This window comes from Apteryx rowi, unplaced genomic scaffold (assembly GCF_003343035.1).
Source record: "Apteryx rowi isolate R43461 unplaced genomic scaffold, aptRow1 scaffold_225, whole genome shotgun sequence".
In the NCBI taxonomy this organism is placed as follows: domain Eukaryota; kingdom Metazoa; phylum Chordata; class Aves; order Apterygiformes; family Apterygidae; genus Apteryx; species Apteryx rowi.
In genome coordinates, this window is record NW_020448586.1 from 451,041 (window position 1) to 469,823 (window position 18,783).

The 18,783-nt window shown below is 39.5% G+C and overlaps 1 protein-coding gene across 1 annotated transcript in view; it reads right to left on the bottom strand.

Annotated features, from left to right (window-relative positions):
• Positions 1–15,757, bottom strand: part of CREBBP (CREB binding protein) — an 88,169-nt gene extending 72,412 nt beyond the window's left edge. The window contains exons 1-2 of the mRNA XM_026065223.1: positions 15,741–15,757; positions 14,386–15,098 (exon numbers count right to left, since the gene is read on the bottom strand). Of these exons, the coding sequence (XP_025921008.1) occupies positions 14,386–14,832 (447 nt within the window). The 5' untranslated portion in view covers positions 14,833–15,098; positions 15,741–15,757. The remainder of the gene's footprint in view (positions 1–14,385; positions 15,099–15,740) is intronic.
• Between the last annotated feature and the right edge of the window lie 3,026 nt (positions 15,758–18,783).

An 18,783-nucleotide genomic window follows, 5' to 3' on the forward strand; every position in this document is an offset into this window, starting at 1 on the left:
AAAAAAAGAGGGAGACCGCCTTTTTTCCCCCCCTCCAAACTCTTCTTGTACCTCCGAACATGGCAAAATAGGTATAGCAGGAAGACAGAAAGACAGCCTTTTAGCCAGCCACGACCATGCTTATGTTATTCTGGATTTAGTCTATGATACAAAAGCTAAAACCAATCTTAACACTAAGCCCCAGCTTAATTTTAGACTTTTATTCCAGAGAACAGAACATGCATGTCAGGATTAGGGAAAGAGAGGAGAGAAGAACAGAGGCAACCTGGACAGGATCTGTTTTGATAAACGGCTAGATCATCGCAGACTTCTTGTAGCGTTGAAGAGCTGCACACGTAAAAGCTTGTCTGTTCAACAACAGCAATTGCTCTGATAAAACGCCTGTCACTCACTACCGCTTTCCTCAATCCTTTATAAGGAAAAATATTCCCYCTTGCGTTCTCCTATTGTATCACTGCGAGAATCCAGCATGAAATAACCCAGTAAATGCTGAACAGATACAACGAGTTCCACCTTTCAAAAGCTACCTATAAACTACAATTCAGTTTTTGTAATGCTCGAGCTGTAACGTTAACATTATACCATGCTCGCTAGCACACAGCAACTGTGCGTTACAAGCGAGTCTCTTCAAATATAATCCAGCGCTTCTAGAATCACTGCTACTCCGCATCTCCCATGCTTCATCCAAGCATAGCACCAGTATGTTAGAGACACTTTGTTTTTTATTTTTATTTTTTTAAGAGAAACAGCTGAGCTGGCATGAAATGGCAATTCTTCACTTCCCATTATCACCTACAGATCCAAGAAGTCTCCCTTGGGTTTGGCATAAGCACAATGGATTGACAGAAACACAAGGTATGGGGCTGGTGCCTACAAGCTATYGCTGACATAAGCCACTGCAGGAGAGGGACGTCATGCTACCTTTGCTTTCCTCTTCTGCTGGTCTCATCAAACCCAGTCACTTCATACTCCATTACTGGACTAAGCTTCCAAATCCCTGGTGATCAAACTACAAGTTCACACTTGGGCTTCCAACACGCAGCTTGGTGACAAAGCTCAGCACTGTCCCCCCTCACTCTTCCCATCCACTGAAATGGTTTTGCTAGCAAAAGGGGTGTCACCTTGCTTGGTTTCTATCATTCTCAGCTTAACTACTTCTCATAAGGAAATCAAGCATTCAGGCATCTCAGACGTTCACAATTCATCAATTAAAGCATATGAAACGCTGTGAATGTGAAAGTAGATCTGCTCTAAGTAATGGAGGAACTTCAGGTATTTATATCAGCTGCTTTGAATACTGTTAGTAAGGAATAATAAAAGAGGACAGAACTATTTTCAAATAGCTTTACTCCTTCCTTCCAGAGTGGTAACTCCATGAGAGAGACGGAGACCTATGCTTTGCTATCTGCACTGCTTCACTACCGATTCCTAGAGGAGTTTAACACATTTAAGTTGCAGAGCTACCATGAGCTGGCATCAGCCACCCAGAGTTAATCCCTCCCACATCCCCGGATGTTATTGCCCTGACTCCCATCAACTGCATTGCTTGATCGCTCAGTGCAAAACAGCAGCCTTCCAGCCAGGCACGCAGGGAGGACTTCGCACTTTGGACTCTTATCTCCCTCTGGTATGAAACACAAATCAGTAACATGAAGCAAGGTCCACCTAACTGATTAAGGCTCTCGGAGAAGGGGAAAAGACAGGTCTGGGTGGAATTTATGTTGATTTGTGAAGTGGGAAAGATAGGCTTTCCGCACTATATCGGCATCGTCTTGTATCTGTTCACCGAGGGGAAGAAAAGCAAGCCTCTGCTCACTGCTATTTCATCCTATAGGAATGCGTTCCAGAAGGAAGTCACCATGGTGCTTGGAAYGTATATGCTGGAAGGACAGATGGAGAAGCGAGGAAAAGATTAATCACTGCACGGCAGAAAGCCAATGGCATTATCAAAAAAAAAAAAAAGTGAATTCAGTTTAAGTGCCAAGACAGCAGCTCTCCTATTACCTCAGTTTAGGTGAAAGGTCCTGATCAATGTGCAGATCTGGCGGTTTGACAAAACTACCACTTAAAACAAATTCACTTCTAAAGTCAGGGAGCAACAAGGCTGCCTTAAAAAAAATCAGAACAAAAAAACAAAAAACAACCCTCCCCCCCAAAAAAACCCCAAAACAACCAAACACACAATTTTCAGGAATTAATTTTGAGAATTAAATCACGACCTGGCTTGCAGTGGTCGGAGGAAGCCCATCTTGCGTTGCAAGTCGCCATCCCCCTACCTCTTGGCCTAACTGCTATAAAAAAGCCTAGAAAAATAGATTCATGAAGCTTTTAGCGTCTCGCTGCTCAGTAGTAAACTAACTCAAAGAAAAATACTCAGAGGGCCAGGAATAATTGTAATTTATTTCATCCTTTACTACAGGACGAAAGATTTACTAAAGCTAGAAATAAAATTTAAAAAATCCCATTAAGAGGAAGCCAGGTGTTTTATTACCACTTGTAATAAAGTTTGCAAATCCCTTCCAAGCATTTTGCAGAGGTCAAAAGACAAATCTAAGTATTCCAAGGCAACAAGTCCACTTAACGCAGAAACATTTTTACATTTTTTATTACTAAAATACAAAAGACAAGTTTGGGGAAGAAGGTTCTCTACAAATTACTGGCTATATATACAGAACAAAAGCTTTCAATAAAGTTAACTAGAAATTAATTTTTTGCAGGAAAATTGCATGCTTGCACTGTATATATGTATAAAGAAAGAAAATGTCTCAACTTTTTTTTTTGCAGGGTGGGAGGAAAGGAAGGGAAGAGAAGGTCTGCAAAGGCCCAAGTCCTGAAAAAATGGAAATGCTATAGGAAGAATTAAAGAAATTTCTGCACTGAGCGTCATTGCTGTACATCTGCTCATGAATCAAAAATAAAGCTTAGGCGGTTTACTTTCTACAACGTGTAACCTCTGAAAAGAAAAACTTGAAAGCTTTACTGAAAAATTAGCCACAATTGATTAATGCATTCAAATCACATCACGAGTTTTTGACTGCCAAGCAGAAAAAATGCCTTTGTTCAGGTAAACAAGCTTCCAGTTGTCTTACTACATAAATACAGAATATGACGTTGATCAGAACTGCGCCAAAATTAACAACTAAAGAAGCGGTTTCAAAGGTTTGTTTCATCAAGAAAATCTAGTTGCTAGACAAATATTAGGGCAAAGTTCAAACAAAAAAACACTAAAAAGCCCTTTTAACAGTGTTTCTGGATGTTTGCAAAGCTTTTCGTCACTAGAGCGATGCCACCACTAGAAATCAAACATCTGTAATATATTTATCCTCTTCCCAGTTGAATTCTAGCAATTTAAGGTAGCTCAAATATGTATACCCCAAAACATCTAATTGTAACAGATAAAAGCAGCAGAGAAGGAGGAGACGCACAACACAACTATTACTGTAACATGCAATATGAGATTAAGTATATCTTAAAGCATTTTGCAAGAGAGCAATAACCAGTTTAACAGCTGCCTATGTACTGCACAATACGTATAGTTAATTTTGACTCATAATTAACGTTACTTAATAAAATACAAACCCTAAATTAAATGAGCGTGACAACTTGCATTAAACGATCTGATTGTCTTAAAAGAAACACAAACAATACAACACATGAGAATTCAAATATAATCTGAAATAAATTAATCCAATTCAACACCACTTAAAACAAATTTGAAGGACTTCAAAATTCGGTTAAGATGTGCCTCTACAGCCAGTTGGTTGTATGCTCAGACGCCAGCACCTTTATGAGTTTACTTACAGAAGAGGCATCAGCAGGTACTAAAACACCCGTTATGGTCACATCAAAGCAGAATTTGATTACACAAGAATCCAATTCAAATGTTTTTCCCTCCAAATCATCCCTATAGCTTGTCCTCCATGATTAAGCAAAATGCAGGCTTCCAAATTTGTGATTCAAATCAACAGCAATTCTCAAAGCACAATAATGTCTGTGCGTCTTTCTGTATTTTCTGTATCACAGATTTCAGCCTTTCAATATGCCCCCAAAAGTCCGTAAAAAAAAAAAAAAAAAAAAAAAATTACAGATACGTCAGTTGGCAGCTCTGCGATTCTGAAGCTCCCATGGTTGGCTGGAGGCAGCCAAGTAAAGGGAGTGCAAACCAAGCTCCAAAAATTGATTATTTGAAGGAATAGGTTGTTTTGAAACAGTGGCATTAAGAGGTTTCTTTTCCACATYTATCTCCTATAGGCTGGCTAAACATGCATTAGCAAGAAGTTTGGGTCATACGGCATCCTATGCATGTGGGAAAATGGCAAGAGTAGCTCTTAAGAGTAACAGCAATAGGAAAGATATCTCAAAAATATGATGAAAAAGAGAGTAAACTGAATACCTCTTACTGTATGTACACACCTTGGCAGACATGAATCCTAAAGTAAGAGTGGATACACTGAAGAAAGAGATTTTATTTCTAAAATAAATTAATAGTTTTATTTCAATCTAGAATTGAAAAATCAAATAGACAAAAACCAGAATTTTACACTAAGGCTTACATTAAATACATCAAAAAAAAAAATCAAAACTAACTCAAAATAGCCACTTAACAGAAAAATCATAGTCTGACATAGTAACTAAGGAGAAACTTATAGTTACTGCTGAAATAATTTTAAAATCATGTTAAGAGCCAAATGAGTTTGTTTTGAAAAACTACGCTGACTTGAAGAACTACCTAGAGATCTTCAGGCTTTCTGCAGAAACATTTTCTTCCTTGAAGAAGATTTAACGATTCACGTGAAGCTGCCAAGAGACTTCTGGATAGGTTTTAAACAAGGTAACAGCAGACGGTGTCATCTGCAAACAGCCACCTTAACACTGACCAGCGGGAACAAACTAGGTCTGCAAACGCAGATCTCGCCGAAAGGCGGCCGCACGTTAGCCACAGTATTATGCAGAAACGTGTTTTAACTGAAGATCCACAGTATCAAACCAAGGAAGCAGTCGCGCCCTACCGACTCGCTCAGCCAGGGTTCTGCACATGCACTGCTTAACCACGGCTCGTTCCAAGAGCGAAATCCCTTGTTACACTCATGACGTCTATCTAACTCACTCCTCTTCCCCAATCCCAGAGCACAAAGATCCTCCCCTTGGAAAGGTTATTACGTTATTTGGTTGACTTGTCAAACGTTTCAAAGGGTATGTGGTCTTCTCCCACAGCGGCATTTCTTAGAGATGGCTAAATAATCCGTTTCCCCAGCCTCCTCCAAAAGGCTGCTTCCTAGATGGATCCTTTTGGCAAGGAAGTTCGGTTCCTATATTTAACATGCTTTATATTAATTATGATTCGTGCTAACATGAAGGCATTACTGAATCCCTTTTACAGCACAGTATGCTTCTTATTCAGCAAACCTAAACCAGATATACGTACATACCTAAGTAATAAAAAACTGGGTGTTGAGTTTGACTTTATCAACTTCTCTTTGGGACTTGAGCATCTTTAGATGCTTCTCACATGCTTTAGATGTTTTCCCCCTTTCCCCCAGGGTTAAAGATGCTTTTTTTATTTTAGTGGCAAGAAAAAGGGTGGTGGGGAGGAGAAACGAGCACGTGCAATTCATGGCCAATGGACAAAACAGTCGAACTATCAACCAATGCCACACAGAAAGGGAAATAGGTTTGCAAACAGRAAACCAACAGGTACTTCCACAGACTATTAGCATTCACAGGAAGGAAGGAAGAAGCTATAACAGTTTGCCATTATTTCTACTCAGCTCTGCAAAGTAAACTAGCAGTTGTGTCACTAAAGAATTCATAATTTTTTGGAGATGTGGGGAAAGGAGTTTATTGAAATATCTTTTCTCACTCAAAAAAAAAAAAAAAAAAGACTAACTTTTAAGTATTTAAGGTGAAAAATAGCCTGCTGACTGCAAAGGAGACTTGAGCAGATATGGTGTTGCTTCTGGTATCGAAATTCTAACCCCCTAGCTGGCTAAGTGAAGAGGTATCAACATTTCAAAGTACAGTTTTCAAAACTAATCTTATTTTTCATCTGATTGTAGAGACTATTATTTGCATTTTAATAAAGTGTTTTCACTTGTGGAAACTGTGGAAGGAGAATCTTCTCTCACTCCTTCTCCACTCCTGATTCTTAGCTAGGTCAAGAGTGTATACCACGCTATGTATAATTTTCAAAGTTTCTTCTATTGCCCGTTTTCTATGAAAACACACCACCATTTAGTTTAGAGATCATACTACTGACTCTTCTGACATATTTCTGTACATACCTCTAATTACAGGATTCACAATATATTCACACTGTCAAGTACAAATACTAAATTTATCTTTAAGCCAGGAGAAGTTTTTAGACCAATTAGAAAGTCTTATCAGCAGAAATGTTCCTGTGCAATAAGATCTATACGCATGATTAGGCTTTATTAGAGAAATTACTATGACAAAGACATTTCTAAGTAACCAGGCACTTCGTTTAAATAGGCAGGCTTTCCTCTTTCTCAGCATGAGTCATATGTCTACTGCATATTAAAAAAAAAATAAAAAATAAAAATAAAAAGGCAGGAAGGTACTTGACAACAGCTTGAAAATAAGTAAGAAACCATTTCAGTCATGTCTGTTAGTAAGGACTTGGAAATTCTTTTTAACCTTTTCATAAACCTTTTGAAACACCACTGGAAATCTTGCTTTTAGTCTGTGGCTTCCGAAAAACTGATGGATCTGTACGTTTTCACTTCTAGCAGCTTCTTTCAAATACACCCCTTAGACATAAACACTGTTCCAACAACAACATAAACTGAAGAATTACGAGACACTAACCAACGTGATTTAAAGTTGGTGACACAGTATTTAAGGTTTGTGCTGTGTTACTGCAGTCGAATATAATGGCGCAATTCTATTCTGAAAAGATACCATAAAGATTTCATTTTTGTCAGCTGGACAACAAGCCGATCCAAAAGCTCAGCTTACAAAGACGGGCTCCTTAACTGCCCGAGTTGGAAGCAAAACGGAGAGGAAACCAAGCAGTGGTTTGCCCCCATGAACACTGACTGTTCCATTTCATAAACTCTTTTAACTTACGACATTAGAAGCAAATTGAACCGACACTCCTGCATAAATCATCTGAAGATGGGAGCCAAGTGACTATCACTTCAAAGATCTTCAATGACATCGTACAACTCAAATGAGTTTAATAAATAGTTCTGATGTACCAGAAATAGGAAACAGCTCCATTTCAGGTGCCAAGAGTAATAGTTGTGGTAAGTGAGCTTTTCAACTCACCAAATCTCTTTGATATATCAAAGGAAACTCATCTGTGGAGTAACACTTGACATGGTCATGTTTCAAAACAAAACTGCGCTTACAGCTATTTTAATTTTACGACAATACAGTGAGTTTTGCTGTTATATGTTTCTACATATTTCTATTCTACTTCTGTTTGTATTACTATAAAAGAAYACGTGCCTCTGCTCAGCAGGAATTTGTTTCAGTGGTAACATTGCTGACCAGGAAGCTGAGCAACTATGTTCAAGTCTGTAAGAGTCCACTGAAATTGGGAAGTAGCAATGTTTGGGATAGGACTTGAGCCGGCTTCTTGCGATTGCTAGAGGCATGGTCTGCACAGAGACAGTCAGCCTGGCAGCTGAGCACGGACAACTTCAAAGGATGAGAAGCAAATTAACTGCAAGTCATGTTAAAGCAATTCAAGCGGATCCAGGCAGATTGGAAGTCACCAGAGAAACGAGCAGTACCAGCAGTTTGCTGAAACACACGGAATCGCAATGGAATGAGAACATCTTCAGCTGACTTAATTTGCAATCAGCAAGTGTTCTGCAACTAAGCCCGCTACTTAGCAAGATCAACTGGGAAATCTGTTTAAATAATTTGCTTTATTTTTTCTCATCACAGGTTTTCTTTACTACTGATTCCTCAAAACACAGAGCCAAACAACATAACTACATACACAGCTGAAGTCTTGTATCCACAAAGGATGGAAACCAACTCTTGCTCTTTAGAGTAGTTTACTCATCTTATTAAATTTACTCAAGATTAACATCCAACATCAAAACATCACTGGGCGAACAATGACAGGGAGCAAAACTGTGCATATGCCTATCAAAGGCACATGCAATATTTATACCCTGCTTAGAAACAGCAAATAACAGAAACCAGTTCATTTAACCCCTCGACAACACAAAATGAGACAACTGATTATTTTCTTGGTAGATATTAAAAAAAATTTTTTTTAAGTGTTTTCCAAAGTTAACTTCTGGGAAGAGTTCCTCCTTCTCTTTAGCCCACACCTTCAAAAGCTTCTCCCAGTGCAAAAGGCTCAGCCACGGGGCTATTTTGATGAAAAGGAAGGTGAAAACACACACTATGACAAATGAATTAGGCTAACAGGGTTAAGAGAAAAAGATTACTCTAAATTAATATGCAGAAATTCAGCATATCAGACCTCATTTTGGCATGGTTAATGGTATTTTGCACCTGTAGGATTTTGGTGGAGATTCTACTTGGTACCAACTACCCAGAGAAATAATACGCATGCACATATACAAGTAAGGAGCAAATAGCACTTGTAAACGATATAGAGAACTCTGTATCTAAACTCATTACAACCAGATCTTTTCCTGAAATACTATATTGGAAGACTAACTGACCTGCCAACCAGATCAGCTTTTCCATCAGCTTGTCCCTGCCAAGCAGGTTCCAGCTCTTATCAATATAAAGATTTTCTTTGAAAGTTTTCAAAATACTTGTAATGAAGTTATTTGAAAACTACAAAAAGGCATTTAACTGAAAACCAATAATGCTGTAATCATCAGGACTAAGAATAAAAAACAAAAAAAAGATTTTCTCCTGATTTCTCTCTCTTAAAAGTTCAGACTAAGGTCTGACCAAAATAACATGTCCACTTATTGGGCATATAGAGCCCAATAACACATTTTTTTCTAAAAGATATGAATTAGTCAAAAACTAATTTTGAGATAGATTTAGTACTTTTCTATAGAGATAAGCATTCTGAAAGGAAACTCCTGACAAGCTATGCTTTCCCCATATCTTAAAAGCAATGGCTTGCGCCACACAACTTCCGAATTTCCTCCTAAGTTCCCGCGGCTCCTCACTGGAGTAAGTCAGCTCTCTGAAGTTACTGAAGGAGAGGTGCTTCCTTTTATAGACCTCTAAAGCATCGCATCTTAGAAACACATGAAATGGAAACGCTGAAGAGTCCTACTCACCTCAATGGGACTTCATTTCTGGGGAAAGAGCTCAAGCACCAATTAGGTGACTCACTGTCAAAAACCAGAACCAGACTGCAAAAGGGAAGGCTGACAACCATATGGAATAAACGGGAACTTTTCAAATGTTTTTTTTTCCTGATTTCGCATAGGCTTTGCTAAAGGCATTAGGAAGAGGAAGGTATCTCAGCAAGACAGTGAATCTACAGAAACACAACTTCAAGATCTAGCTGCCAGGTACACTGAGCAATATGAAGACCTCATCTCCCTTATTTGAAAGGGATGGACTCCTATGGCAATAGAAGAATATTAGGTATGGAGCATGCTTGCAATAAAGTGCTCATTTCTATGGAAGCAATAAACCATCTGCTTATTTTTGCTTCCTTTTAAAATGTTCAAAACATGACAATCTTCAATCTTTGAGGAAAAAAAAGAAAAAAAAAAAACAGCCCTACATTTAAAAAGATTTTCTAGATGGCTTGAACACATTCTCCTGGCCTTAATGGAATTTAAAAACCAAAGACAACAAAAAAGGGGGCAATACTGCTACTGTTGGAAATTACTGCGACAGAGGACCTTACCCTTTAGTCCCCGTGTAATCTTTGCTCAAAAACAAGCAGAATCCTTATGGTCTTCTCAGCAGATTCCTTAAAGAACTTCAGCCCAGTGAAATGAAAACTATCCCTGCAGTGCTGTCCAAGAAAATACGGCTATAATCCCACAGTTAACAAGCAAATTTGTTACAGGAAAGGAGTCTAGTAGTGAACCAAGTAGAGATATGTACTGCAGCATAAAAGAGGCAGATTTCCTCTGTGGTTTCCAGAAGGTCTCAGGTCAAAAACAGAAAGCAGGCAGCTTAAATAACTCTGAAAATGCAAATTATGAACCAGTGAAGGCTTTGAATCCTTGCCACAGTAAGTTGTTGCATCTTTAATTCACAAACTCTTTTCAGAAACTACTCCATTCCCTATTTCCAAGAATATTATAGGCTATCAAGAACACCACATTATGTAATCTGAAGAAAACCTGACTATAATTTTAATAGCTATAGTTCAACTTGTACTGACAGGTTGCGTCTTCTGGAGGACCACACAAAATCTACAAACTTCCTTTGGTCATGTTTCTAATAATTGAGAAAGTGTTTTGCTTTCATCTCTCCCTGTTGCGGGAAAAGCATTTGTCCTGATGCCAGTAACTCAGGGCCTCGTGACATTGAGATGTGGTTGCTTTTCATTCCCGTTTCAATTGGCGACAGGTAAGGTCTACCTGTCTCCTTCAGCTTATTCAAGATGCAAGCACCGTGGCTCATGAGTTTGAGTCACCACGATTATTTCGGGCTTACTTTCCATTCTCTGTAAGAGCTGCCTTAAAATGGCAGCTCCAGTTTAAAATTAACCACGCTGGCTCATGATGCCCCAGATGAAGTGAATCTCAGGTACTTCTGAGAACAGGTGAAGTGATCAGAGTCTGGATTTTTTTTTTTTTTTTGCCCTTGTTAGAGAGAATGGGTATAAAAATACACCACAAGAGGAGGAAAAAAAAAAAGAAAAAAAAGAAAGGAAATAAAAAGGGAGAGGAAAAAAAAGGGAGGAGACTTACACCATGGACTTTCCTTGATTAGTCATTTACTAGAAAAGGATTACAGGAAACCATCAAGGAAGTAAGATCTTGCCCCAGAACACTGGCCCCAAACTATACAGGGTCACGCAACTGCTGCACACGGCATAGACACACGCTGCCCTGGGAAAGCCAGACCTCTCGAAAGCTCCGAGCTGACCTTGAGACGCTTCCAGCGCAGCCAAGGAAGCGCAAAAGGCACCCCGCGAAGCACGAGGACTATCTGTTGGGAGGTAACTCTCCATAAAAGCCCATCTCAACTAAACAATCTCATAACCAGCATAAGAAAGCTAATCCGCCTACAGACGCTGGAGGGTCAGGCAAGCCTCAACGAACGCGTTCGCTTCATCACCAGCTCGGCTGCCTCGGGGACACGTAGGCAGGGCAGAGCGGGCAGCAGCTCCTTAGCATCCGAAAGGACTGCTAGGACAGACCGCCTGCGCCAAGACCACCTCTGCAGCCTGCACGGCTCCAGGAATCCGTATGGTTTAAATACACTGCGAAGGAGAAGGTTTTCAACACAGGGATTTCAAGAGAACTCAGATACGTAAGAGAACTTGAGCCCTCCTTTCAAAACACTGCTATGTCTAGACATTTGTCAACAGATTAAAAAAAGTAAATCAAGTGGAGGGACTACAATTTTACCTAGCTATCGGGGTCTTGGACAATCCTAAAAAAGAACAGAGAGAACGGAGAAAAAAAAAATTATACTGCAATGAATGAATGAGTTTAATCAGTGATGCAATTCATTTATTTTAAACCGAATGAGAAAGTCTTGGTTTAAGAAGCTCTTCTAATTTTTTCCCCTGCATTTGTACTTCACACCTCCTCCCCTTGGGATATATTGCTACAGTTACCAACGGAAGAATTTGCTTCCAGCCTTGATACTGTTCTTAGAGCGTGACGGCAGCTACGTGTTAAGCAGTTTGGTTGAGCTATGCACATTCGCTATTAGGTAGATCAACTGCCTCACTATTTTTATTGCTCTTCTTCACAATTTTAAGTTTTATCATTTTTGTCATCAGGGAACAGGAGGTGAAAAACCAAAGTAACTTGCATTTTCCTTTGGCAGAGATTTCAGTTTCAGAAGAACGGACAAAATTAAGTTAACACTGAAATTAAGTTAGCAACACAAACCAAAATATTTGCTTTTCTTAAAAGTTTTCCTTTCATCAAAACTAGAGCACCAATAAGGAAAAAAGCTAAAAATCACTGTTGATGATCCCATTAAGACAACAAACTAGGGGATGGGAAGAGGCTGGAACAGGCTACCAAGCCTCAAATGCCTATTGAAGAAAATGGCAAAAACAGAAAACGCTTCTACTAATCAGCAGAAAACTCAGGGAGCAAGTAATTTTTTCCAAAACAGGAACACGAAATATTTGTGTAAAACATTTTGCTGACTTGCTCTCTCACTAAAAGAAAACTAATACAGAAAGTAAACTTTTTTTTTTTTTTTTTTTAATAATGTAATGCTTTTAAGCTTCATCTCATTTGGTATGAGATGGATCCCTGGAAAATACCAATTCTGTATTTTTTCAAGTTTGCCAAGTTTTTAAATTGTTTTCCCTTAAGTGCTAGCACCTTCACAGAAACACTGTTTTATCACTTATGCTCTACCATTAAATAGTTCTAGTCTCTTCAGTCACAAACAACTTGGCTTCTAAGAACTTTTGAAATGTGCTTCAAAACACGTTATTTTTGCTCCTTTTGGAAATGCGCTTTTTTGCGACCTTTTGGAAATGCATCCCCAGTGCTGAGCACAGTACTGCATATGAGGACAAACCCCAGTGATTAATACACCAGGGGCACTTCCACTATTCGTTTCCAATATATTCCTTTTTCAAATTAACATTTACTTTGCTTCTTGAACACGTGCTAAATGAGAAAGTCCAGGCTGTCCTCCTTGGCTGGTACACTTTAGGATCCCATTTGCAGCTGGCTTCAGGCTAAGACCAAAGTCCCTGAAAATGAAATTTGTCTGAGTGCTTGCCTATTCTTCACTAGGGAATTGGTTTCTTTTAAAGAAGTGCCTGGATATCACAGAACCATCCCTCTCCAGGACTGCATGTACTCCTTTGGATGAAGGCCTCGGGCAAATCCCTTTGCTTTGGAGTAATTCTACTTATTTGAGCTAGTGCACATAGAAAAACTGTAGTTTTACCATGTAACTGTGTAGTAACTAGAGACAATCTGCTCTGAAGAACTTAGAAATATATAAATTAACAGAAATAAGCCAGATAACTACAATTTGTCACTCTTCACACAAATTTCAAAGAAAAACAAATGAAAGGGAAGCTTATTTCTTCCTGTGAAAAGACCAATCCCTCCACGCAGCAAATTTGGTTGGATTCAGAGGCTGGAAACAGCTGTACTCACTTCCATTTTCTATGACCTTTATCCAGACCATAAGACATCTCTTCCTTAACCAAAGGGACCCCCTTTCAGTGTTCCGAGAGAATGCTTTTAATATTTTTATTTTCAAAACCTAAAATACAGTACTCCACGGCAATGTTCACTTTTTTTTTAAGAGAACATGACTTACACTTGGCTTGCTTTTATGTCAGGCAGCGCAGCTTTTTCTGCGATTGCTAACACATCAATGAATCAATACTTATATGTCAATAAATTAACAAGATAATGACTGGCGATGTAAAGATAGATAAAAGATCAGAGACGMAACTATCTTTTTCTATGTATCAGAACAGAGTGTTTTTGCTATCAAAATTCTAGGAGGGAACAGGACCAAAGCAGCACATGCAAGAGATGAGCACACTGCTATCCAGCTGAAAGACAAGAGGAGCAGCACCCAGAACATTTCTCTAACCTCATACCAGGAATGTCAAGACCTAAAAACCAATGACTATATCAGGTAGGAATCAGATCAGTGCCCCGACACAGAAATACATACTTCTGGATAAACATATTCTCCACCCCAATCTGCAACGATCACCAAGTTAGACTTCTTGCACAGATATTGCCCTTCCCTTTTCCCAGAGTTTGCCTTAGCTGGGCAATCAATATCAAATGTAATGTTTTCCACAGCAGATCCTCTATATCTGAAAAACATTCACTGCCTGCCTGTTGACGGTGGTCTGCAACAGAAAGATCGATTGTTACACCCCTCTATTCAATCTAGAAGCTCTTCTCTAACAGATTTCACATTGCTTTAGAAGATGTAGTTGCCAGGCTCCTAAAATGAGATCCTGCACAGAAGTAATCACTTGCCCCCTTTTTGAAGGATTAGGCTACTCTCTCCCAATTGACCCTAYTAAGATAACATCCAACTTTTACCAAGGATGATTTTTTAAAACGAGTGCTTTCATTTCTGATTACGTGAGAAATATTGCTTCAATTATCTTGCTTTTATGGTATCCCTGGTGACTGAAACTGGTAACTACAGACTCTGGAAAGCATACTTTTTCATTTTATTCCAGAAAAGAGTCTACTTAGTTTGCTAAACATCCGAGTGGAGAACAAAAATGCACCAAATAGAATATACTAAATTATATGTACATACTTTTGTCATTGCTCCTGTCTGTGCTGTATTCAGTCCGGTGTGACCAGCCATCTGTGGAGATACTTGGGTTAAAGTCTCTGCCAGCACACTGCCTGCATTCCCCTGCATGGCAGGGGCAGAATATTGCATTCCTGCTCCCCTTCCTCTTCCAGCTGCCCCAAGAGATCCATTCATTACCTGCCCTTGTCCTTGCTGAGGTTGATTCATTAAACTGTGACCAGAATTACTGTTGAGAAGGCTCTGGTGTGTCTGACTGAAATTAGTATTCATACATATCCCAGGTCCAGTCTGTGATGTTGCAGGGCTGCTCGTCACCATCCCCACTTGTTTTTGTGCTTGAGAGTTCAGTGTTTGCGATGCAGGTGTGGTAGGTCCAGAGGTGCTGGCTGCTTGCTTCGCCAGGCCTGAAGCAGAAGAGTCTCCCTGGTTTAAAGGGCTCTTACCCATAGCACCCAGATTACCGATATTAGCACTGTTCGGCTGCCCTTGAACTTGGCTACCAACTCCCTGCTGGACAGGGCTATTTGAGTTCACATTTCCAATTCCTGGGTTTAAGGAAGAGCCGGTGCCTCCCCTCAGAAGTTCAGAAAGTTGTTTGTGTTTGGAAGCTGCATCTGGAACAAGGCTCCCACTGCTGTTTAAAAGGCCCAACTCGCCATTGGGGATCAGCTCATCAGGAAGATCATTTTCCAAGTCAAACAAAGATCCAAAATCTACAAGTTAAAACAGAAACACAGGTAAGAAAAGCATAACAAAAACTGACTAAAACTGACTAAAACATTTGTCTACATCACTTTGCACTGGTCATAAAAATCCCTTAAGTGTATTAAGGTGCATCTTCCCCTGAGTGCCAGTATTGCCACCGTGTGAGTGTGGCTCACCGTGATATGAATTCCAAGACCTTTTAGAAAGCRCAGACATCAACGCAATATACATATAATAATACAAGGTAAAACACTGACCAATAAATGGTTTTATTGCAAGACTTTTGATAAAACATTGTACCAAAGCTAAGAAATTGAGATGGCATGAACATCACCATTTAACCTCACTCCTAGTTCTCTCTTGTTTTGGCTAAAAGAACAAGGCAGAAATATCAAGACAGGTTTTCCTATTGGTTTATACTCCCCCAAAGACTATTATATCACCTGCTCTAACCTTTCACGTAATCCCAGGCCACTGCATTTCACCCATCAAACGCACCTCAACCCCATAATTTATGTTTGCATTTGGCCAAAGAATAACTTCCAGCAAGGTTTCCAATCCCGATCTAGAGATAACAACCACTTTCTTTGGTAGTGTGATCTCAGTCTCACAAATGTGTCCAATATCGGTCTCTAGCCATTGATTTGTACCACGATCTGCTAAAGATCCTGAAAGGCGCTCGGCATTTTCTCCTGGTAATCGCTCTTGAATCGAGTCACTCCTCAACCTCTGAACACTTCAGTTCACCAAATCATTCAAACTGCTCTCCCACAGAGGTAATCCGTACTCTCTCCTGATGAGGGGAAAAAGTAAAATCAAACCTTCATGAAGCCACCTGAAGGGAGTGCTTTGCCTGGCTGGGACACCCAAATGTCAAACTGATAAGTCAGATTTCCATGTAGTTTTCAAATGAGGAGCAGCTCCAGGTCACTAAGATGTTTTATTGCACATCCTAAGTGGTGTGTGTATAACAGTATCATTTTAGTCCAAACTAAAAATAGAAAGTTATTTGTTCTTTAGAGTTGTTAGCTGTATATAGGTACCTTCATTAGAAGGCAAATTACATATAAGGACAAGTGTACACACCAATATCAATAAAGTAAACATATAAAGCAGACAAGCCTCAATGCATCAGGGCAGCTGTTTAAAATCAACTTTGCAGCAAAGGAAAACCCTCCCTGTCAAAGTACATGATCTGAAGCAATTGCTTTTTAACCAAAGTAACAAAATTGTTTAAGAATTTGTCCCTCCAAAAGCCAGCCCTGAAAAAACCCTAATCTCTCACAATGAACAACATTACAAGCCAAAATTTTTCAAGGCTATGGTAAACAATTAAAAAAAAAAAAAAGGAACGCCAAATACTTCATTATTTTAGAATTTAATTCATATGAACCCTTCAACCATGAAAAGACATTGCAAGGTCAGATTGCAAGAGTGCCATACAATCATTCAATAAGTGGCAACCTGAACCACACTACATGCATTTAAAAAAGCCAACCAACCTACCTTTAACTTTTATCACAAAGCTAGGACATATTACAAATACATTCTAATACATTCAAACACGATATACATCGTCAGCATTCAAATTTTCAACTCATCCTAACTGAAGAAAATTGAATTAAAAAATTTATTTGAACAAGCGATGCAATGACCACTGAACTACATCTCCAATCTGCACAGTAAACAAACAAAAAGGGTGCAATTCCCCCTGTTTTGAGGAGCTCACTGCAGCATGCCCCTCAGGGGTCTACATCTTGCATTGAATCCTTATATCCTTCCATGACATTGGCCGTGACAAAATACACTACAGTTCAGGAGCAGATCTCCTACTCCCTTTACAAAAAGGCAAGTAACAAATTAACATTTTCTTAAGCCAATTTTGTTCATTAAAGCTTAGCTTTTCTACTACCTTCTCCTTCAACAGTTTAATTCACCTTGGCAACTTCTCTTGTACACAATTTCCCGGCATATCTTTAACTACACTTTTCAGTGGTCACTTCATCTTTCTTCCTCTTTCCCTCACAATCAGTTCACATTTATTATGCTGCAATTTGTACCTCTTCCTAAACATTTTTGGTCTCCTTTTCTTCCTCCAAAATTTCAGTATCTTTAACCCAATCTACCCTTCCATCCGGCTCTATCCCCCTCCGACGAAAACTCTTTCAGTCATCCGAGCTCAATGGGAAGTTAAAGGCTTATAGCACTTGTTTGAACAACTTTCCTAAATCTCACGAACAATATTTTTCCAAGCTTCCACACTAAAATTATTAATACTTCATGAACAAAAGATTTGTGTGTGTGAGGTGGTGGGTAGGTCTGGGAGAAACAGAGGAGAAGCGAAAAAAGAGGGGGAAGACGTAGCAAAAAAGAGAGAGTTTTTCCAGTCATATTTCAAAACTGAGAAGAAAAAAGGGTAACTGTCACCATTAGCAGGCACTATTTTTTTTTTCTTTCTTTCTTTCTCAAGGTAATTGCCTAAAGCAAGTGATCCGGTGCTCAGTTATGCTGCCCATTCACAATGCCCGCTAATCTACGGACTACGTCTAACTAATCCATGCTTTCAGCTTTTTTCTTTGCATCTTTGCAATTCAGCTTCCCCACTTGTGAAATGGAGACTCATAATTCTTTGTGAAGCTCAATTTCAAGAAACGGGATGTTACAGTACAAGTGCTCAAGTTTCCTAGTTTCACCAGCCAACCTCTTTTAACAGTGCTGGCAGAGCCAAAGACTGGAAATGTTTTTGCAATTTACAGAAAGAGTGAAGAAAGTGTTCTGGAATATTGCCTCTTTAAACCTAAAATATTCTACCACTCTTGAGCTCCTGTAGGAAGGCTATACATTAATGTTAACACGGGAAGCTCACAGCTCTTCCAGCAGGAAAATAAAAGCAGGTAAACAGCTTGGCACAGGGGCTCTGTAAAAATGCACCGAGCATTCAAATGTTCAGACAATGATTAAGCTGTCTGGTTTTATATTTTAATCAGAGCTGTGCACATTAAAGAACAGCCACATATAAGGTGCATTTTACAGCAGCTATAAAATACAACAGAAAACTAAACTCTACTTAAGCATGTCTGCAACAAATCCATAAAGATAAGAGATTGTCTTGGTAGCTGTATATTTGCATATGTCTTTATATGTATAAATAAAGCTTGCTATAACAACAAGGTGGCCCATTTCTGATGTCAGGGAAGTGAAAAGTGACCTCAGTCCCCTCATCCTCATAAAAAAGAACATAATTGATCCCATTCCTAATGCTTCAGCTATTTCTCTTTCTCAAAGTCAACAGTAGCTATCAAGAGACTAAAACCAAGACATGCCTTTGCCTTTAATTATATTTACCTGCGGCAATGCACACCCTGGCCAGCCGACCTTACACAAAACCCACCTAGCCTGAAGAGACCCACCCCAATTACTGAGTATTGGATCTGTTCCTGCCCTGCTCAAGGAATTAAAAAAGCTTTCGAAAGCATAGTACATGGGCTGCCCTGCTACAGTAAGAGGAACCACCCTGAATCTTTCGCAGAGACTTCCGAGATAATTTGCCTTTCCTATGCCCGCTAGCAGAACCTGGGAAAGCCACAGGAAGACTGTCAGGACGCAAGCACGGCGGGACCACCAGGTAAACGACAGCGAGCAGGCTGCCAGAGGGAGAAAAGCCAGGCTCGACCGCTCTGCCTGCACCAGCTT